Here is a 22,988-nt window from a genome sequence, read left to right as displayed (position 1 = left end):
CCACATATCCCAAAGTGCTGATGATCTCTGATTTGATGAAAATGAGAGTAGTGGCAGCTGGCAAGGTGTGTGTTCGTGTCTGTTGTCACAGTTGTAAGGAACTTGCCTTAGAGAAAAAGCATTAGAGGGAGGGAGCAGGCGCAGATATGAGGATCCAGGCAGTGCAGAGGGCAGAGCTTCGTTCTTGAGGTGACAATAGAGGCCTAGTTTTCCTCTCTAGGCACCATGATAGATGGTAGCTAGGCTAATGACATGAATGCCATCCAAGTGACAGCAGAAGGGAAACAGAAGCCTAGATGGTCGGGAACACATCTGATTTGCCCGGTTTGGGAGCTCTTCCCTTTTTCATGTGCCAGCCAGGCTTCTGCGGGAGAAAGGCATATAAAGAGCAGCGGTATATGCAGACAGCCACATTTTCCACTCTGTCAGAAAAGCAAAGTCATTCTACCCCTCCCAGCTTCCATCTTGGGAGGTTTGTGCTTCTGGTTATTTATTTCCCAGAAACTGGGGAATCCAGTCTCAGAGAAGTGTGGGCTTGGATAACCCAGTATTCCATGGAGCCAAAGAGGAAAAATGCAGGTCATGTGGTTGAGATAACATTGCAAATGAGACCGCGTATTTGCTGGATTTCTCATCTCTGTAAATGTATCTTGAAGAGTAGAGTTGAAGATGCTGTTCCACTCAGTCAGAACTTAGTCAAGTGTGTTGTTTTTTTCTCAAGACAGTGCTACTAACTAGATTTGTAAGCGTCTCCTTTGCCACCACTTCAGTCCCACCCAGGTTCTCGCCTTCCCAAGGTGAACGTTATTCTGAGTAACGTTGCCATTCCTGCAATGCATTATTAGCATGGCTGGTGGAGCTGGGCCAGTCCAGGGTCTGGAAAGCTGGGCAGGGGGCAGAGGGGCACTCCAGAAAGAGGAGCCCTGCCAACCCTCCTCCCCAGTGCCAGGCCCCCTGCCAGAACACGCTGTTTCCAGGAATTGCATTCTATGTGGGTTGTGAGTTATGGCATAAATGTTTCTTTGTTTGAAACGGACTTTTTGGTTTGGAAAGTGTTCTTCGCCCCCACCTGACATACTGCAGTGCGCTCATTTGCCCTGTGTGGCCGGTGCTGTGCACCGTGCCGGCCCAGAGCAGACCATCGTGAAGTCGTCTGTGGGCTGGCTTTGACCGTGAAGGGACTTCTCTGCCATTCAGTTACTCCTTCAGTTATGTCCCCAGCACTTGCTGGGTTTGGCTCAGAAGACCAAAAGGTAGATAAAACAGATCCTTGTCCTCAAGGATTTAGTCCGTTGCGGACCCCAAACACATCCATAAATTGGCAATGTAAGACAGGGTACCATAAATGCTCCAAGTGAAATGCAAAGAGTACAGAAAATGGAGCTCTTAATTCTGATGCAAAGGGTCAGAGAAGCTTTGAAAAAGAGATGGCATTTGAGCCGCAGGTTTTCAGTTAATAACAAAATAGGAAAATACACGCCAAGTAGATGGAACAGGAGGGACAGAGGCACGGAGGCGAGAGAGTGTCGCATGGTTAGGAATCCTGAGGACTTAGTGTGGCTTGGCGGCGTGGGGCGGGGACTGGCAGTTAAGGTAGGTGGAGTGAACACAGGAGTTTTAAATGCGGGGCTAGGAAATTTGGCTTTATTTGCCTGTCTGTCAGTAGAAGCCATCAAAGGTTTTTGAGAAAGAGACTAACAGAGAATGAATGTAATGTGTTAAACAGAGTGCTGAGGAGCAAGCTGGGAAGCCTGGAGCTCAGGTAGGAGGCCTTAAAATATTAATAAATCAAGCAAGCAAGAGTCCCAGCTTGAAGCAGGCTAGTGCTGGGGGAAGGACAACGGAGAGGAGGAATGGGAGTGATATGGTGGAGGAAATCCGAGAGGACTCTGTGATGAATTGGACATGGGGACCAAGGAGCAGGCATTAAAGACGATTCCAAGATTTCCAGTGGAGAATGCTAACGCGTGTAACTGAGGGAAGACGGCAGTTGGATCAGGTCCGGTTTACATCCTTAGTGTTTGGAGGGTTGGAATGCCTCTAGTGTCTATGCCCATACAGCAGTTAATTCCTAACTCCTCATGCCGGTCTGGATCTCGGGAGAGGGGTGTCAGGGTAGAGATTTAGATTTGGGAGCCATCCGTACAGGGTGATAGGAATTTAACTGCACACATAGAGAACCAAGCAGAGCAACTCACAACTGGGCAGATAGCACTCTGAGAACTCGAGAGGGTGCCACTACCTCATAGCCACCGAAGATTTGTATAAAGACTAGGAATTTTTCTAGTGGTTGTCTTGGGAAAGGAGTGTCTTTTTCTAATTTGCACAAAGGCCTCATACGGTCTAGCAGTAGTGCTGGACCATATGGTCTAGCAGTCGTGCTGGAAGTGAACCTAGACAAGGGTCAGGAGCACAACCTTAAGGATCCGCCTACCCTTTGAGGGAGGGTGCTGGAGGAGGAGCCATGAAGGAGACACTTGGCCGCGGTTAGAGACTTATGTAGAATTGTTCTTAGTTGTCTTGGGATTTCCCTGCAAACATTGTTACCACCTGGTGAACTCTCACCTTAACTTTGGTTTGATGACTCAGAGCCACTGCTAAAAATAATCATCAGTTCTCCCTTTTCACATTTCTAATGGGTTTTTCTTGATCCTGGCAGTTGGGATAGTGGGCTCTCTCCATCTGGTCAGGAAGTATAGTTGTCAAACCTGTGTCTCCGTTCCTGAGAGCCGACGCCGGGCAGGTGAGCATCGTCCTGGGCGGGTGTAGCTGCCTCCTCTAGGATGCCCCCTCCAGGGCCTGCCCCATGGGTTCCAAGGACAGCAGGCCATGCGCACTGTCTGTAGGGAAGGGTGCTCCCTCTGGCCACTCGCTCCTGTCCCTTTTGGCTCCTGCCAGCCAGGAGTTGCCGGAGCACTTCCCAGCCCAGAACAGGCAGAACCTCTCGGATGGCTCTGAGTCCTGACCTCTGAGGACCTACCAGGGCAGAGGAAGCTTCTTGCCTCCTGAGGTGTGCAAGAAAGAAAGGGTGTCCCCAAAACAATGGCTTAGAGGCTGTCTCGGCTCCTTTGTGGCACAAACTACAAAGCTCGCAGCCTCCCTGACTTGTGCCAACAGGATGATATAAATGTTTCTTGCAGAGGAGGAAGTATGTGCCCTGCCTTCTTGGTCCGTAATTCTCTGCCCACACACACCTGTCACTGATGCCTCCTGGCACTTGTGACCTTGTTTGCATCCATGGAAATTTCCAGGAGCAGAGAGCACTACCTTCCTGCCCAGGAATGTGTCACATAACCCAGATGAAGAATTGCAACTTCACATCTTTGTCAATGGGATCCAGGCTTATTATAGGCAGATAAAATGCTGTTGGAAAGAGCCCTAAAGCTCAGAGTGAAGATGGGGTCTCTCTCAGGGGGTGGAAGTCAGTTGCTTGTACATTGCCCAGATCAGTCAGTCAAAAATGTTCTGTTTTCAAAATAGATCACTTTTTTTAAATCTTACGTTTTAGATTACTTTCTTCATCAGTGAATTCTCTGCTTCTTAATTTGAATGAGGAATAGAGTCTCTTTTCCAATGGTGGGAGGCAGGGAATCACTTGTCCTGTCACTGGGCTTCCTTGTTTTTTCCTAACCGTAAGTCAGCCAAGGCTCCCTGGCTCCGTGCAGCAGAAGCCCGCGGAAAGCTCTGGGATGATGTCATGCACTGCGTCCTGCACATGGGCAGGTGATCACGTCGCCCCTTTTTAAAGAGAGGACTGTACGGCAGAGAGGAGGACAAAGGATTTTTCCATGGCTTCACAGGGAAAAATCTAAGATTACAACCCAAGAGGCTCAGATTCAGGAAACAGGTTCCCAAGCCGCCTTCTCTGGAAGAAAAGGAACCAACCAACCACTTCCCAGTGAAAAGTCTGATGTATCAACTTTCAAAAAGAAATTAGTTCCATATGATGGGAATCATGTTCTTAATTTGGGCTTAAAGGATTTTCTGAGCTTTTAAGTTGTTTCTTCTGTAATATTCCATCTCTTCTGGCTTTGGAGTTTTCCATGAAATGCCTTTTTTGTTTTTAATCAAATGAACTTTTCAACTTGATCAAAAACTTTAGGAATCTCCTTTCTTTGCTTCCTGGACTGACCTTTCAGTTTCATCCAAGTTGAACAGGGGTGATTTGTCTTGTCTGATTACAATCCCACACTGTTGTAAGGATGCTTAATCACCGGACACACACATTAGTCACCAGTTGTTGAACCTACAAATCCAGCTTTCTTATAGATTAACTCCAGGACCAGATTGAGGGCTAGAGAAGGAACAGTGCGGCTGGGTGGGCGACATAAAGAATTCGCCACCTGATCGGAGAGCGGTTCTTATCATTTCTCCCTCATTTCCTCAGTGCCCATTATGTACAGAACACCAAGGAGATTGCCCAAGCCCGAAGGATTTTACACTCAAGGGGTGTATGGATAATGGGAACGGAGCCAGAGTTTAGGGTGAGAAATGAGGGGGCTTCCTCAGTTCAATCAGTGCCTGACTGCCCACGGAGACCTGTGCCAGGCCCCTTGTTCGAGGTTAAGAGAGCTGACGGAAGCATGGAGAAGACCTACAGAGGAAGCAACAATCACAGTTACACTTAGAAGTATGCACCAAACACCATCAGAACACGGAGGAGAGACACCGGGCTTGTCCTAGGAAGGGATGCAGAAGGCTTCTGAGACAGAGGCTTCGATGAGACTGAAATTGGCAGCCCCGGAAAGAGGAAAGAAAAACGGGGCTGGCCAGAGGTCCGCAGGCGATTCACGGTGGTAAACCAGTGGGTTTTTTCCTTTCCAAGCCATTGAGGACCCATACTTTTATAAGATGTAATAAAAGTAAGTTACTAGAAAAATGAAATTTTAAAAAGACATGGACTAAAAGCCCAAGTTTTTATTCAACAGACATAAAATTGCTGTGAAGTAGTTATAAAAGTTTCTAAATGCCTGCTCTCAATTTTTCTACTTCATGGCTACTCGTTTCATTTTCATCCATTTATTTTCTACTTACTTTACTTCTGTTTACTCATTGCAGGCCAGCAGTAGTTTGCAGGTCAGCGCCAGTCCGAGGACCACACTCGGAGTGGCACCGCGCTGGGCACGGGAGGAGATATTCCGCGTGAGGGCAGAGAGGCCTATGGGTGTGCACAGTGCTCATTTGCGGGCCTGAAGCAAGTGGAGAGCAGTGTGGGAGGAAATAAGGCTGGAGGGGCAGCCAGAGACCCCATGGAGGGGCGTTATAGGGGCGAAAGCCAGAAGGCTCAAACATTCAAGAATTAAAAATTTCAGAAAAACAACTGGCCCATCATGGAGAGTGAAAAAGCAGAGCAGTGAGTTAGGAAACATAGCAATTCAGGTGGGATTGGATGGGGATGAACAGAGGCTGCAACTGTGTGGTGGAGAGAAGTTGTCCGACTCTAAATACAACCAGGAGCAGTAATTGTCAAGTTTTAGTGACTGAATGGATACGGAAAGTGGAGAAGGGATATCTACTGGTTGCATCATTTTACAGATGAGAAAACTGAGGCCCAACAAGGTAGCAGAGCTGATCCTAGAAGCTCTGCTTTCTGGCTCGGGATAAGTATTCCTGCCCCTTGACTAACTGACCAGACTGTGCACCGGATAAAAACCAATATTCCAGCTTGTCCATCAACCTCCATGCTGCCTCCGAAGAGAGGCAAGGATGTGTGTCCCTCAGAAGGTTCCAGATGCATTGAGATTCCAGCCTACACATGACAGCCCGCCACCCGCCACCCCCACTGCCCAGCTGCACTCAGCCAGCCTGCCTGCCCCTGTGCCGTCTGCTCACAGTCACTGTTTTAATGACAGAAGCCATTCCAAGGTTCATGGTGTCCTGTAATAGCCAATTAAATTCATGTAAATCCTGTTTAGGCAGTTGACATAATTTTTCATATTCTTCTTTTATGAGGACAAAGGTTACTCTCACTCCCTATCCAAACATGAATAGGCAGTGAACAAACAGGGAAAATTTTCCTTTCTGGATCTCTTGGGATCAGTTTGGTTCTAGACTAGTCTTAAAGGACTCATGTCTGGAGAGAGGTGGACTTGAGAGTTTGTTCAGACCCACAGATTCCTCAAGTGGCTGCCCTGATTCTAGGTCATCCCCAGGACAGCAGGCAGTGTTGGTTCCAGAGGTCCCAGAGGGATGCCAGGGTCCCGGCACGAATCAGAAACCCCCCAGGCCTTCCTTCCCTAACCCAGCCTCCCTGGGGTCTCAGAACCAAACCTACACCAGCTGGCAGGAAGGGGGCTTGCTGTTTGGATTACCAGCCGTTCAGAAGGGGGCTGCTATGTGCAAAGCACTGCGATAGGCACCAAAGGGAAATAAAAATACAAAGATACAAAAATGAAAACAGCGAAGCACCTCTACTCGGGGAGATCACATTTTAGTTGGAAATACAAAAATCATAAAGTAACAGCAGCCTGAGCCAAGATTTTGGAAATTACATTCTCTGTCCACCCCCCTTTGAATACTCGTGACCTTTGTTGACTTCCTGTAATAAAGGAAGGTGAACACCAGTGCCGGCATGGATAGAAATTCTCAAATGTGAACATGAACGTAGAGGTGACGGCTCATTTGTGAAAACACATGATTAAAACAATATTAATAGGTTTGGACACGTTGAAAAGACACTTTTATTTATCATAGTTTTTTTTTTTTTTTTTTAATGGGGAAAAATGAGAAACAACCTCTCCCAAAAGTGGCCTTACAGGGTCTGGATTTTATCATGTCACTGAATGTTTCATACTGATATCCACTCTGGGGTTTGTAATATTTATAAAATAATTATGCAGGAGGGGAGTAGAGAATGAGGACTGGCCATTCCAGTTGAGCTTTATTTGAGGATGTTGGGAGGCACAGATACCGTACCACTTCTTGGGAATTCTGTGTTTTATTTCTGGAGAATTTCAGTTCTCCAAAACAAATAAATTTCTCTAAACACAGTGTTGTGTAGATAGCAGCAGCCTTAGGTGACTTCTCTTGTCCTCATCCAGTTTATTCTGCTTAAAAGGATAAAAAAATAAAAAAGAATAAGAATACGTCACTGGTGAACTGCCTGGCACTGGAGAGACCCTGGGTGGAACGGACTGAGCTGCAACTTAAACCTACCTTTTCTCACTGTACCGAACAGGGCTGTTGATCGAGATTTTAGTTCCTATATCTAATGCTTCAGAATTTGGTCTTAGCAAAAATACATGAATGAGACAGAGATGTTGTGGCCAATGGAGCTTACCCAGTTCTGGGGACATTTTGCTCGGTGCTGGTGTCAGGTTGTGGCCCTGTAGGACCACCTCTCTTTGGCTCCTTGCCCTGTTTCCCACAGAACAGTTTATAAGCGAAACAAACTTTTTGGCCAACCCAATAATAGACCTACCTGCCCCAAACTCGAAAGCTTACAATAGGTATTTAGAATTTACAAAGCTTGTGTATATTCTCTATTGGTTTGATTCATCTAAAACTCTTAAGCACTTGGCCATGTGGTGTTATCAGTTTTTGTTGAGGAGGAAATAATATGGCTTTTATAGCATTTAATGCAAGAAGAATGTTACTCTCCTCCCAAAGGTGCATTTATCTGCAACTTTTGCTTACAGGTTCGGTGCTACCTTCTCAACTAAAAATAAGACATTTAAGCTAAAAAATAATTTTCCCCCGATTTGTGAATTCTGTTAACATTTAAAGATCTTAGGAAGTTATGATGACTTTTACTTATGAATTTACTAGATTACCCTTATTAATAAGAGTACTACGACATAAAATTGGGAAGTCTTTAGACAATGTCTCCACATATAGATACTCAAATATTTTAAAAATGAACAACTAAATGGCTGTCAGGAACCTGGGCTCTTTGATTGCAAGGCCAAGTACTAGGAAATAGCAGGGAGTTCTCCCAAAGGGAATTGCTTAGGGGAAGTTTGATGCCATTTGCCCTTTTTGCTATGATATGCTCAGCAATAGGAGAAAATTCATTAAGTTCCTTGGAAAGAGACTCAGATGTTTGTTGTGATGTTCTGTCCAGCCTGTGATTGGTACTCTGGAAATGACCTGCTAAATACGCCAGACCTGTCCTTGGAGTTTGTAGCCTATTTGGGGAAAACAATCCTTTTGAAGCAAAACATCATTAGAGAACAAAGCAACACCCTCTATAATCCAGAACTAAAATGTGAGGCGGGTAATTCCAAAGGCCTGGGAGTGGTTCTGAACTACAGGTGTCCTCCTGGGTTTTTCACACTTCTGTTTACATGGTTCCGGTTTAATCCCTGGTGGGGATAGCAGGTGACCAGGTGAGACCTGTTGATGTGGCCAAAAATTCTGGTTCAAGTCAGAAGGCGCCCTCTGCTTCCCTCTCCCCTCCTCTCCCCTCCTCTCCCCTCCTCTCCCCTCCTCTCCCCTCCTCTCCCCTCCTCTCCCCTCCTCTCCCCTTCTCTCCCCTCCCCTCCTCTCCTCTCCCTTCCAATATTGCGTAAGGTATTAGTAATGCTGGCAAGCGTTTATGTTTAGCCATTTGCCGAAAGCAGCTTGCTTATCTCTTCCTGAAGTTGATGTTATGAAGTCATTCCTCATCACCCCTTCCCAGCCGTACCCACATCCCCTTTCACACGTTATGCAAGGCTGCATGCTTGGACAGCTAATGGCTGCAACAACTTTTACTGCTTGTTTTCTCCAAACCTAAGAGAAATTCTGACCCTGGCAAAATAAGGGCATTACTATTTCCTCCCAAAGGACTGTCGTCTGGGAACCAGCCTGAGTGCTGACAGGGTCCAGTGCTCCTAATCAGAAGATCCCTGGGTCTCCTTGGAGGGAACCAGCCATAGCTAGACAGGGCATGATGTCTCATTGTCCCTTCACTTGTCAGTCTGTGTATATGTATTGATAGCTCAGTTATCTGGCTTATCTGTCTGAGGACTAGAGCCATAGCATTTGCTTGCTTACAACAATAACAGTGATACCTTGGCTAGCATTTAGCCCTAGAGGTCTGTGTGCCCTATAACTCTTAACACAGTTTCACTCAATGAGCCTGTTGTTGGTTTTGATGCAGCGTGTCCAACATAAACCCAGTGTAGGATCCATCTGCCCTTGCCCATTCCCCACTCCGCAGCTGCCCCAGTTGTCATTAAACTCTTATTACTTAGGAGGGAACCGTGTTCTTATTCTTCCTTCTTGGATATCTTTCCTTCCTTCGTTGTCATGCAGATACCCTGCAAGCAGCCAAGATTTCCTCTACATCTACCCTGTCTTTAGCTTGCAGACTACTAGAATCCCCAGTGACTCTCTGATCCTATTTGTGGTCTTGCTATAGGAGAACTTCCATTTCCTTGTTGGATTCCTGCAGCCAAAAAGCAAATCTGACCCAGCAGGTAGTTTTCCTCTGTGCACTGGGGGAGCCTGAGGAGTTGTTGAGCAGGATTTTAGCTTGTTGACCACCTTACCCGACCTGGACTATCAAGTTGAAGAGTGCTGTTGGCCCAGGCCTCCTTTCTGTGTTGTTGGAACCAGGCCCCATGGCCACCCCGGTCTGCCATCCCCTTGTGTTTGTCTGAGGCCCTCCATCCTGCCTCTCGATTTCTCTCTCAGTGCATCTGCATGCTGAACGCTGCCAGGTATCATGCAGGAAGCATTTTGGCAAGGAGTCAGAGAGAGAGGTTTTCTTGGCAACCACAAAATAAAAGTACTGTAAGGAGCTGCTAAATAAATCTGTGCCACTTCAGCTAGGGAATTTCAACCCTCCTGTGGGAGTAGTGGGGAATGGGATGAAAAAATATGTATAAAAGGCTCAACTGTCAGCTTGATGGCTCATTCATTTGATGGTCCTAAGGAGATGTATGATCTGCACACTAAAGACATTAATCATATTCATTGCATTCTGCATTTGTCCAGAGAGTCAATGAATGTTTTCTTTGGGCATTTTTTTCCTACTGTAAGACAAGACGAGGGGAAAATCTCTCATTCCCTTTGCTCAAGTTAAGTTTGGTCCTATGTGTACACAGTGGTGAAGAAGGAAACATGCTACCTGCATATCTAGTGCATCAAACACCAGAATTGGGTAAAGACCAACGCCTGGCCTATAGGGACTCGTTTGTGAGTCCCTGGCCTCGTTTTAAAGAGGGCGTAATAGCTAGACTCACACAGAGTCATTTTTATGATCATTTTTCCATCTCAAGTAGCTGTTGGGAAGAAATATGAAGGGGAAGGGAGAAACCCTCAGAGGAGCCTTGGTAATACTTTCTGGGTTGGAAATTATTTAATTTCTTCATTCATTATAAAATAAGTTGTTTTGCAATTCAACACCATAATGATGAATGTTTGTGTTTCATATATTAGTTTTAAAGCAGATGTTTCAATAGATCAGCCTAGCAAACACCAGATGAAATGTCCCTTTATGAAGAGAAATGGTATGGTAACCTCATTTAATAATTAGGAATGTTGCTTCTTTTAGCAGAGACCTCACTTTCTTTTCTTTCTTTTTTTTTTTTTAATTATAGCTTACATTCACTATTATTCTGTATTAGTTTCAGATGTACTTCATAGTGGTTAGAAAATCATGTACTTTACAGAGTGGTCCCCCCAGCGTTTCAAGTACCCACCTGGCCCCATACATTCCTACTGCAATATTTTGACCATATTCCCTATGCTGTACTTCACATCCCTGTGACTGTTCTGTAACTACCGATCTGTACTTCTCAATCCCTTCATCTTTTTTATCCAGTCCCCCAAAACCCCTTCCCCCTGTCAACTGTCAGTCTGTCCTCTGTATCTGTGAGTCTGTTTCTATTTTGTTTTTAGTTCTTTAGGTTTCACACAGAAGTAAAATCACATGGTATTTGTCTCTGTTTGACTTATTTTGCTTAGCATAATGCCCTCTAGGTCCATCCATGTTGTCACAAATGGTAAGATTTCATTCTTTTTTATGGCTGACCAATATTCTATTATATGTATGTACTACAGCTTTTTTATCCTCTCATTTATTGATAGGCACTTGAGTTGCTTCTATATATTGGCTATTGTAAATAATGCTGCAATGAATGTAGGGGTACATATATTCTTTTGAAGTAGTGTTTCAGTGTTTTTCAGATATAGTCCCAGATATGGAATTACAAGGTCATAAGGCAGTTCCATTTTTAATTTTTTTTGAGGAAACTCCATAATGTTTTCCACAGTGGCTGCATCAATATGCATTCCCACCAACAGTGCACTACGGGTTCCCTTTTCTCCACATCCTCACCAACATTGTTTGTTGATTTATTGATAATAGCTATTCTTACAGGTGTGAGGTGGTATCTCATTGTGGTTTTTCTCATTGTGCATTTCTCTGATGATTAGTGATATTGAGCATCTTTTCATATGTCTGTTGGCCATCTGTATGTCCTCTTTGGAGAAGTGTCCGTTCGCCTACTTTTTAATTGGATTGTTTGTTTTTCCAGCCTTTAGTTTTCCCTGTTCTTTATAAATTTTGGATATTAACCCCTTATCAGATATACCATTGGTGAAAAAGTAGGATTTCTTTTCATTTTGTTGATTTTTTTTTTTTCTGTGCTTAAGTTGGTTAAGACTACAGGAACATGTCATGGGGCTATTGAAAAGGTTAATGCCGTCTATGACAATATGTATAAGGTAGACACTTTACATAATGTGTAGAAAATGAGCTTGTGACAAAGTTTCAGAATTCTGAGTCCACAAGTGTTTGGATTCTCTAAGCAAGTACAGAGATTTTCATCCACATGTCCTTGAAGACTGGGTTTCAAAACAAACCCTTTCCATTCTTCCCAGTGGGTCATTTTCCCCAAACATCTTCCTTGGGAGTTATGGCCTTACATGCGACAGAAACCAAAGAAAAGACTTAAAGTTAAAATATATACATATATATTTAATGACTTTTTCCTGGTATCAAAGTAATACATAATTCCTATAAAAATTTAGAAACTACGATAAAGGAAAAACCATTCATAAATATATCACCTAGAAACAGGCTTTTAACATTTTTCTTTTATTTTTTTCCCACCTCTCCTTTTTGCTTCCCGTCTCTCTTCCTTTCTTCTACTCCCAATTGTAACATAATTAAGAGAATATTGAAAGTACAATTTTATATCCTGCTTTTTCACTTAGAATTGTATCAGTCTACAAATAAGTCATGAAACCCAGCAGCTATAAAGATTGATAGATTTGACTATATAGAAATATGAAAGTTTTACCATAAACAAAACTTTAAAACAGGCTGGGCAATACTATTCTAAACCAATATAAAAAATTTCTACTATCCATAATATGTAACGAATAAAAAAAGTATTAATGAACTTCTTAAAAATAATCAAAAAGATAACTCAAATTTTATTTTATTATTTATTTTAGATCAATTTCAAAATGGGTAAAATGTGAATAGGTAACAGGCAGAAGAAATACAAATGGCCTTTAAACATTTTTTTTTAAGCTTAATCTCATTAATAATCAAGAAATGAAATTAAAACAATGAGATCACTTTTCGCTGGCAGATTGGCAAGGACGTAACGATGATTATATCTAACCCGAATAAAGAAGCCAAATAACACTCTCATACACTATTGATGGGAATGTAAATTGGTGCAAACCTCTTAGAGGGCAGTTGTTCAACATCTATTTAAGTTTTAAACATTTTACCCTTCAACAAAGCATTTCCACTTCTAAAACTTTATCCTAAATAAACACTACTACAAGTGCATAAAATAACGTTCACTACTCCATTGTTTGAAGTTGCAAAAAATTGGAAACAATCTAAATTATGGTACAGCTTTATAATGGAATTTTATGTAATCATTACAGAGAATGAGGCAAATCTATAAGATGTAGAAATATATCCAAAGTATTTGCTAAGTGATAAAAGCAATTTACTTCATAATGCATGTTAGTGTAGCATTGAAAAGTTTGGAGAACTATCAACTTGTCATTGTTTTCTCCATAATTTTTTCAGGTATGATTGAACTTGACAATGAAAATGTAACTTTTATAATCAGAAGATAAAGAATTTTCAAAAGCTAATTCTATCATAAATACTTTTCTATACTTTAGTCCATAGAATTTTAGTTGCTTTCATAAAATTCTGTCATGGACATACCATAATTTAATTAGCCTTCCCCTATTAATAAATAATTTAGCTTGTTTCCAAACTTCGCTATTATGTGTGATGTAGCAACAGACATCTTTGTAAAATAAAATACTTAAGTTGACACTCACAAGAGCATCATGTCATGTGCCAGAGGTTCTGAGTTTAACCTAGGAACAACCCATTAGACAATTTTGAATGCAAAAGGTTAATATTGTATGATCCTTTTAAACCTTAACAAGACTACGGATGGCCCCCATGGAGGGAAAAGAGCGGGGTCCCTGCATCCCCAGGCACTTGGTCATGCCCTCCACCCAGGGTACGACTTGCCGCTAGTGTTTGTGGTCTTGGGGTGAAAAAGGCTAGGGATCTTACCCTCAGGATGCTCCACAAGGCTCAGTCCCAAGGTTTTGTATTCCTTCCATCCCTCTCCCCAGGTGAACTCACCCACATGCACCTGATGACTCTTAAATAGATAAATCTTCTCTCCAGCCTTTCCTCTGAACTACAGCCATGTATATCCAGCTGCCTCTTAAACATCTCTACTTAGATGTCTAAAAAGTAGCTCAATGTGTCCAAAATAAATTCTATGAGCCAGAACATGCTCACCATACCTTCCTCCCTTTACCCCCTGTATCTTTCCAATGCTAAATCCCATTCCTTTTGTCCCATGATAGTTCTTGAGCCATCCAGTTCTCGTCACCTTACCCACTCTAGTTCGGGCCACCATCATTCCTTGTCTGAGTGCTCCAGGAGCTTCTCAGCTGTAATCTTATCTGAGCCCTGCTGATCTGTGATTCATGTAGTAGTTGGAGGCTTGCAAACTCACAAATTTGTACCATCCCTCCCCTGTGGAAGGTTTTTCGATGGTTTCTCTTTCCGCTTGGGCTCAAGACTGAAATCCTCACTGCCCGTACCTCGTCAGGCTGCTGCTGTCCCCTGCCTCCTTCAGGATTCTGAGCCCCTTGCAAGTTGCCTGGCTCACAGATGATGCTCAGAGACGTGTTGGGTGGGCGAAGGGATGCATATCTTGTGTTAGGTAACACCTGCCTGGTACTGCTGCCTAGCTTGTGCTAAAACCGGATTTTAAGCTTTTGCTATTTCAGTGACTTTTAAAAATTCTTTTACCAATTTAATACAATCTGTGCTTTGAAAAAGTTTCAAGTTTATAGAAATTCAGGCATTCAAAGCACAAGCCAGCCCTAAATGGTTTTGCGTTGAAATTAAGATCATAATTCAAATTTACTCTCTTAGCAAATGCCACATTTTAACATTTGCCTATATGACAGCCTCTACTTAGATGAGGGCAGAGAATTATCTTCTGAATATATAACCACTAGAGAGAGATTTGCTAAACTCCCTCTTCCTGTACCTTCAAGGATTATATAAAACCCATTGAATTTCTTCTCCAGGCACAGGCTAAAAGCTAAAGCAAAAAAAAAATTTTTTTTCTTTTTTTTTTGCAGACTTTTAATTAAGCATTTCATAGTGATGGAAACAAAAATGTTCCCTTGGTCACAGTTCATTCTTGAGATTATTTGTCGATCCACAGCTGGTTCTTGTTTTAATTGGCGAAGTCCTCTCAGGAACTAGTCTCCCAGGAGGGTTAGCCAGTGACACACCAGCACTGCAGAAAGGAGGCATGCCCACTGTAGTAGGTTATGGGCCCGGGCCTGGGAGGCAACTGAGCAGAACTGAGTTCAAATCCTGGCTTTCCCTCTAACTAAATAATGTTGGCATGGATCGTACTTCATAGGGATGTTTTGAGGATAAAATAATTTGGATGAGGCCATCAGCATTTGGTAACGTGCATGTATGTTAGCTACTAGTATAACACTATTATCCACTGACGGTTTTCTCAGGTTCTCTGGATATACACACACACACACACAATGAGCAAAGAGACAAAAATAATATACTTATAGTATATTGACTGTGTGTAACTGATGTCAAAATTCTACTTTATTAAAGCATTATTGTCTTTTTAGATTCAGATATTGACGTATTTCTGGATGAGATGATTTTATATCTTGAATTTGCTTCAAAATCTGGAGAAGGTGGCTCAGGAAGGCAGTAAATGTACAGCTGAAACCAGGTCCAGCCCGCACTCATGGCTGCTGAGGCCGTGTGGTCGCTGTGGGAACTCTATACTTTTGTATGTTTGAAATTTTCCATTATAAAAAGTTTCACAAATACATTAAACATAGTTACTGAATAGCCTCACAGATTCATTTTTGTTGAAGAGGCCAGCTCCCAACTTAGTTTCCTTTATTTCTTTTGGAAGAGCCACCAATGCCAGTGATCTGAGCAGTGAGACTCATGTCATTCTGTGTCATGACTCCTGGAGCAGCTCAGAGTGGAAACAAAATAAATACAGTTACTGCATTTCCTTTGTCTTCAGTCACTTGGGAATCCTCTCGGAAACCACTGTGGGCATTTTAAGGAACCCTGATTACCCAGCGACAACAATGAACCTTTCAGGCAGCTGGGGAGGATAGAATAACTCTTTCTGCCCTTCTGTGCTTACATGACAAAAGGCATAGCAGCTATTAAATACCGGTGCCCAACGAGCTAATAAATAATGAGCCTGCAGCCGCCTATTTGGCATTTTGGGATCTGAGCCTCTGCCCTGTGTGAACTTGTAATCTTCATTGTGTGGCCTTGTTTAAGTTTGGCTGCCGAGTTACACGTTGGCATAGGAGGCGGAGGAACTCGGATGCCAAAAACTGACCTCTGAGTATTTCCAAGTCAGGAGTCTCAGAGTGACTTTTGCTTTTTTTTTTTTTTTTGTAATGAAGACAATTTATCCTTCGTGTAGAGGCTGACTGGGGCTATACAGGGCTCTGTAAAGTCGGGGCCTGTGTGACTGGTCCTCTCAGCGCTCTTTTCTCCCGTCTGGACGCAAGCCATGGGAAGAGCTGGGCTCCCCTCTCTCATTGCCTCTCCCAAAGCAGCTTCACTAAAGCGAGAATTTGAACCTATGTTTCAGAATTCTTCTTTTCCCTCTGGAATCCATCTGTACGGGGCAAAGCACAGGGCTTTCTATAAGTTTAAGTACAATAATTTGGAGCAAAGTTCTTAGGTTTATAGAATCTCTGGCCTCTCCCTAAAAATAAGACAGGCTCTGAGTTGGCCAGGACAGCTCAGACAGAGCCTTATAGAATAGTGTGCTGTTATACAGTATGAACTGGCCACTCTAGGGGCAGAGCTGAGTATCTGGGGACATCAGGACAGACCTCACAGTGAAGGTGTGAGATATCCGGGCTGAGGATACAGCCTGGGATTGTACCGTGTTCTTAATCAAACCCCTTTAGGATCCAGTTTGAGGGTCCTGTCCTACTAGGCCATTCCCGGTGTGAAACCAGCCCTGGCATTTCCTTTGGGGCTCGTACAGTTCTGGGAATGCCTAAGATTAGGCTGAAAAGTGAGGATGGAGGTGCCTCTGTGCCCCCTGGTCTCCCGCGCCCAGGGTGAGTTGAATCCCCTGCACTGCTCGGTCCTGTCTCCTGAGCAGCGAGCCCATGCAGAGGGCATCGTGATGGGCGATGGACAACACTGATGGCGAAGCACTTTTCTCCCTCCAAACAATGCCTGCTGCCCGTGACAGCAGCTGAGTAACAAGCAGTCGAACCTCCTACCTGGGCTCTTAGTCACAGGCTCTCTTGAGCAATCACAAGTCAGCTTTTCAGACTATTGTGGGGTTCTGTTAGCACTTGTTTCTGTTACCTGAACATTAGGCTTTATGAGTTCTTAGCAGGCATAATGGCTTCAGGCAAATTCAGAAACTCAGTAACCTTGTTTGGCACTGCGAGAGAGTCAGAATGCTCTGGGCACAGGTCCATGCAGGCCTGGGCCACAGGGCTAGACAATGGTGCTGCTGCTAAAGACAGCCCAAGGCTCCGATGCCCCACAGCCTTGCCCTCTCCTGGGGCCGTGAACGGTACATAAGCTCTAACCTCATCCGGCCATCTGTAATGTGTGCCCTCAGTCTCAGAGGAGCCAGACAACCAGGCACCACTAGAGCCTTTAGTCTGAGACCGCTTGTGAAGAACAGAGACAGCGCTCCTGGTGTGGCCTTCCCCCCCGACCCCACCCTGGGTTCTTGTGATCCCATCTTCATGCGGCTTAAATAAGTCTCACTCCTATTGGGGTGGGGGGCAGTGGGGAAGGAAAAAGTTCCGGCAGGTCACAGCCCACTGAGAACAGTCACCGGGGCAGAAGGGCGCAGGAGGCTACTTTGGAGAAGGACACTGGGCCTGTGTGGAGGCGGAGAAGGCTTGTTCTGAAGTTGGAGGCACAGGTTCTTGGTGCACCTTCGCCTCACGCCTGTCACACCCACGGGGACCACGGCCAGGAGCAGGGAGGAGTCAGGTCTGCGTGCCCGCTGATCTGTGCCAAGAAAACTCTGCTGCTGTAACCTCCCTTATCAGGGATTCCTGGAAAACAGGGCTTTGTTTTCTTTCCCAGGTGTCTTACAGTGACCTCTCATTATAAGGCCTGCGTGGTGAGACGCCCAGGTCACAGTGGGGAAACCAGTCCCACCAGTTCTGTCGTCACCCTCTTCCTTCAGCTGCAATGTGATCCTAGGCTGGATGGACAGACACCAGCCTTGTCCCGGGGGCCAAGCATGCCAGCGGAGCAGGGCGAGGAGAACAGGACCATGAGTGCCCACTGTGGATGTGGAGCGGAATAGCCATCAGCTGTGGCTGCTAAAGATGCCCCAGTGAGGGAACCCCATCAGTGCCCCCGGGTCTGGGCCACGGCAGCCCCCCACGCTGGTGCTGACCACAAATCTCCAGGTCAGGGACGTCACCTAGCATCCCCCATGGCTGCGCGGCCACCTTCTCGCTAGTAAGCCCATGGGGTGTGCCTCCGAGTGCTTCAGTCCTTAGAAAAGCAAAGCATAAAGGTGTCACGCAGGAGGCCAGGCTGCTTCCCTTGTCCTGTCCCAGGTGAGCCCGTAGGCTGACAGCTGTGTCAGTGTGTAGGACTCTTTTCCAGTCCTTGGTGATGGGCCTTCCCCTTCACGGCGCCTGAACATGCGTGGTGCTAGGAGCCATGTTGGCGGGGAGGGGTTTAGGACAGTGCCACCTTTTACAGGGGCAGTTCTATCAGTATGCAGCCATGTTCCTGTCTGCATGGAGGCCACTTACCAAACAGTTCTGCTGCTGGAACTTCACCTCTTCAAGTGGATTCGGCTCCTACTGGTTGGGGGAAGGGTGGAAAGCGCCTATGTCCTGGGTTCCCCGTAATTCACTAGGCTTCTCGATGCTCCTGTGTGACTGGGGTGCAACCAAACACACCCCGTTCTTACTCCTGTTTTTCCTTTTCCTAGTTAGTAATGTGCCCACTAACCCCCTGAATCTAAGAGAGAAACAAGGAGTCCTCATCTCTGCATCCTCCCCCCAACCTCCAAGGGGTAGTCAGACCCCATTATTGATAGTGGTTTCCCCAAAGTGCTGCTGTCTGACCCCTCACTTTCCAATCCATTTGTCACTGTCCTAGCTCAAGTCTTAACATTTCTTCCCTGAACTGATTCAGCTGAGAACCTGTTACTCCCTTAATCAGAGAGCTTCAATGGATCCCTTTTGCCTAACAGCTAAATATCAAAATTCCTTAGCGAGGCATTCGGGGCCCTCCACAATGTAGACCTAATTTTCCTCTCTAGCCCTGGATTTGACAGCTCCAGTGCCCCTTGCTGTCTCTCCAGCCTCACTCTACCACGGGAAGCCCCTGAGCCTCCCTGCACGTCACTCCTCCGTGCCTGCCTCCCTGCCCCAGCCCCGTCCATCTGCCCGTGCTGGCCTTCCTACACCCCTTCCCTGTCTGGGAGACTTCCTCCGCTATGGAATTGTCCCTCTTGTATTTCTCTCACAGCACTTGGCTCATACTCCCACCATGCCACTTGTACGATAGTTGGTTCTCTCTTCTTTCTTCCCCCACTCATATATATAGTGTATGAAATGCATACTTACATACACATGTGTATATGTGTATATTAAACAAGTTTTTATTGAGTGCACTACGCTAGGCACAGTGGCGAGCCAAATCAACCGGATGCATCCTCCACGGACTTATACTTCAGTGAATATTGGTCTCGCCATCACACTGTCAGTTCCTTAGGGATAAAGATCATCTGTACTCTTGATGCTCATCTATCACAGTCCCTGGTGCACAGTGGCCACTTGGTCCATGAATGGTCACTAAGTGAACTCCAACGGGCAGAGATAGATACTGGAGTGGAGGGATGGGGTAGGTGAATGTCTTATGGGTACAAGGTAAGTGGGAAGCCTGGGAAAATCACATCCTGCCCTCAGTTTCTAAAGGGCAGCCCACTTTCTATGAGTTCATTATGGAATCATCATCTAGGGACCATGAGGCCAATTTTGTGAGTTGATCTAAATGTTTTATCTAGATAACCCAAAGAAGTTTGTTCTTTTCAAAGCGTGTGTGCACAACCCCTCTGTGGTCTGATCACCCATCCCACCAGCCAGCTCGTCCAGGAGGACAGTTTAGGGCCCGGCTGCCCTAACGCCCACTGCTCCTTGTTTCTTTCAGAGATCTGAAACTGGACAATGTGTTGTTGGACCACGAGGGTCACTGCAAGCTGGCAGACTTTGGAATGTGCAAGGAGGGGATCTGTAACGGAGTCACCACAGCAACCTTCTGCGGCACGCCTGACTACATTGCTCCTGAGGTGAGTGCTTTGGAAACCTGAGCTCCACAGTAGCCCTGATGAGAAATGCCCCAGGCTGTCTTTGTGCGCTGACTTTGTGGGCAGTGTTGAAAGCCCATGCCTCCCCACTCCTTTGTAGTTAACTGGCTGAATGATGGCTGAAAATGTCCTCAGTTCCTCTTAATAAGAGTTTGAGTCAAAATCTGTTTTTGTAAACTTTGCGGTTGCTTTCAGGCTTTAACCTTGAATGAAGACTCACAGCTATTTACTTTCTTCTTTGTCTCTACTCCTTGCTTTGATCCCAGACCCATTTAGCAGAAATAAAGAAAAGTTCTTGAATCTTTTTCCATACAAGTGAGAGAGCCCACTCCCCTTCCTTTCTTATAGGTGTAATCCCAAAACCCTCTCTGTTTTGGATTTGCCTGTATCATTACCTTGGCCTAAGCTGGCCATAAATGTTTGCTCACCTGGGTGAGAAGGTGGCCTCTGAGTTGACCACAGGGCCACTCTCTAGAGAGAGAATGAAACATGCTTGTCAACACAGGAAACTTCGAAACATGAATGTCAGGCACAGGAAACTCTATTTTTTTTACTTTGATATTTCCTAACCTATTGTTTTCTCTAGTTATTCAGGATGCGTTTGTTAATCAGATATGCAAAGCACTTCTCACGTTGCCCTCTGTCTCTCTGCACAGATCCTCCAGGAAATGCTCTATGGGCCGGCGGTAGATTGGTGGGCAATGGGCGTGTTGCTCTATGAGATGCTCTGTGGTCATGCACCCTTCGAGGCAGAGAACGAAGATGACCTCTTTGAGGCCATACTGAACGACGAAGTGGTCTACCCTACTTGGCTCCATGAAGATGCCACAGGGATCCTGAAATCTGTAAGTTTGGCTTACCTAGCCATGTTCAACCTATAGCAAATCAGCTTGCTAGATGTGATTCTTGTGTGTCTACTTAATACCTCCCACCAGTAAGCTACCAGCTTTAACTGAGATATGTTTTTTTGATCTGTAGAATCAAAGAACCAGAGTTCTCTCAGGCTGTTTTCCTCTCTTATGCAATAGTTATTTCTGAGCCAACTATGGAAGCAGTTGACAGTGTTGTTTGCCGGCTCTCCAGTATTTCTAGCACTTGTGGCTTTAGTGTAGGTGAAGTGATGCTCCTTTCAGTCAGGACGCACCACAGTGCTGGTCATAGGACCACCATTCCCAATGTGTTGCACTATTGATTGTGTTTCTGCCGGCAATGTTCAAGGAGCAGGACCAAGGGCCCTTTCCCTTAGTGCTGGGAGGCGAGAAAGAAGGTTTTCCAAACCTCTGCAGTCTCTCTTGCTTCCGTGTTATCCTTAATGCAAGCCAGACGCCAGGCCCAGGATTCAGGTGAGGCAGTATACCATGCTGAAAGTGTGTTTTGCATGCATTTAAGGCATTATACTGGAAGCCTTATTTTAAGTGAGGAAGAAACATGGATTGATGCCTTTATGTTGAAAATAAGAGCACATTGTAGTTTTGCTCCATCCTATAACCGCATTAGTTGAGTTTGAAAATCATGTATTACCACCTACTGTGTGCTTAGGGGAGTAAAGATGAAGACCGGGTAAGTTCTTCAAATTGCTGGCTCATTTCTAAAGAGTGCTGATGGTGCTGGGAGTTTCAGGAAGAGGGCTGTGGAGCTGCATTTTCTCATATAGGAATTCCAGGCCTGCGATGAAATTTACCATCTTAACAATTTTTAAATATATAGTTCAGTAGCATTAAGCACATTCATATGGTTATGCAATCGTCACCACCACCCTTTTCCAGAACTTTTTTCATCTTCCAGAACGGAAACTTTATGCCTCTTAAACGCTGACTCTCCCCAGACCCTGGCAACCAGCATTTTGCTTTTAGTCACTATGAATTTTACTATTTTATATACAGTACCTTGTGTAAGTAGAATCATACTTTTGTCCTTTAGCAATTAAAAACAAAAAAAACAAAACAAAAACCTGGGATCAGAATCCAGATTTTCCTAATGCCAGTCCAAGGTTCTGAGCTAGACTACATCTGGCCATTCCCTGCTTTTCTTCTACTTCCCATTAATAAGTGTCCTTCACCTTCAGAGACCCATGTTTTTAGCACCTAAATCATTCCCTATGTGACCCTTTCCAGTTGTACCAGAAACATAAGCCACTGGAGGAAGCCACTAGGATGCTGTATACTTACTCCCCACATAGCATGAATCTGTGTCACCTATTTAACTTTCCATAAAGTAGGATATGATGTTTATAATAACAATGTTACAGCATTCTTTAAAGATTATGCATTTGAGTAATGCCGTAATACTGGAAATAATCATTATTCTATTGACCTGAGATGAGCTTGTGACCCTGGAAGAAGAAAGTGATATGTTAGTAAACTAGAATCCCTGTTTAATGCAATTCAGCAAATACTCGTCATATGCCTTCCCTTGTCTTGGCCTGTGCTCAGTGCTGGGAATGCAAAGATGAAAAGACATGGCCTCTTTTGTTGCTCACAGTCGAGTAGGAAGGAGAGAGTGTAAATAAATACTTAGCTACTGCCAAGGAGAAATAATCAGAGCTTCCTCTGGAGGCAAAGACAAGAAAGGTGACACAAGGGGTGACACAAGGACAAGACAGAGGAAGTAGCATTTAAGCTGGGTGCCGAGGCACAAATAAGGGTTCAGCAGGGTACAAAGCCCCAGAGGCAGGATGTAGCGTGCATGTTCACCGGCCTGCAGTGTGACAAGTTCTGTACCACTGGAGTGTTAGGTGCGGGGGCGGGGGGATGCTGGGAATGAACATGGGTGTAGGGCATGTGAACTTTGAGGGGTCTGGGAGGCACACGGAAAACAGCATATACCGCGCAGTTGATCGCCTGGGTCTGGAACTCAGGAGAGAGGCTGGAGCTGATCACTCTAGCATGGTAGTGAGAATATGGGAGTTGATATTGACTAGGGGAGAGGGCATAGAGAAAGAGGGGACAGAAGATGGGTCCTAGGACACACCACTGTTTAAGGGGTGGCAATGGAAGAGCGTTCAGGGAGAAGGTTAGGAAGGAATGACTTCAGTTTTTATGAACATCTACATCTGCAGTGTGTCTGCAGTTTCACTTGTGGTGAAATAGGTCAGTGGTTTCACAACATGATTTACCCATAAACTGAGGCCTGCAGTAACTTTTGAGTACTGCTGGC

General features: G+C 44.8%; 1 protein-coding gene across 1 annotated transcript in view; it reads left to right on the top strand.

Moving 5' to 3' along the window:
• PRKCH (protein kinase C eta) overlaps positions 1–22,988 on the top strand; it is a 201,494-nt gene that overhangs the window by 160,944 nt on the left and 17,562 nt on the right. Inside the window, exons 11-12 of the mRNA XM_054567464.1 lie at positions 19,676–19,814; positions 20,489–20,677. Of these exons, the coding sequence (XP_054423439.1) occupies positions 19,676–19,814; positions 20,489–20,677 (328 nt within the window). The remainder of the gene's footprint in view (positions 1–19,675; positions 19,815–20,488; positions 20,678–22,988) is intronic.

Source organism: Pteronotus mesoamericanus, unplaced genomic scaffold, assembly GCF_021234165.1.
Source record: "Pteronotus mesoamericanus isolate MK-2021 breed Mesoamerican mustached bat unplaced genomic scaffold, CSHL_Meso_final contig_182, whole genome shotgun sequence".
Classification (NCBI taxonomy): Eukaryota; Metazoa; Chordata; class Mammalia; order Chiroptera; family Mormoopidae; genus Pteronotus; species Pteronotus mesoamericanus.
Note: the sequence above shows the minus strand (reverse complement) of the source record. Positions and strands in the feature narration are given on the sequence as shown.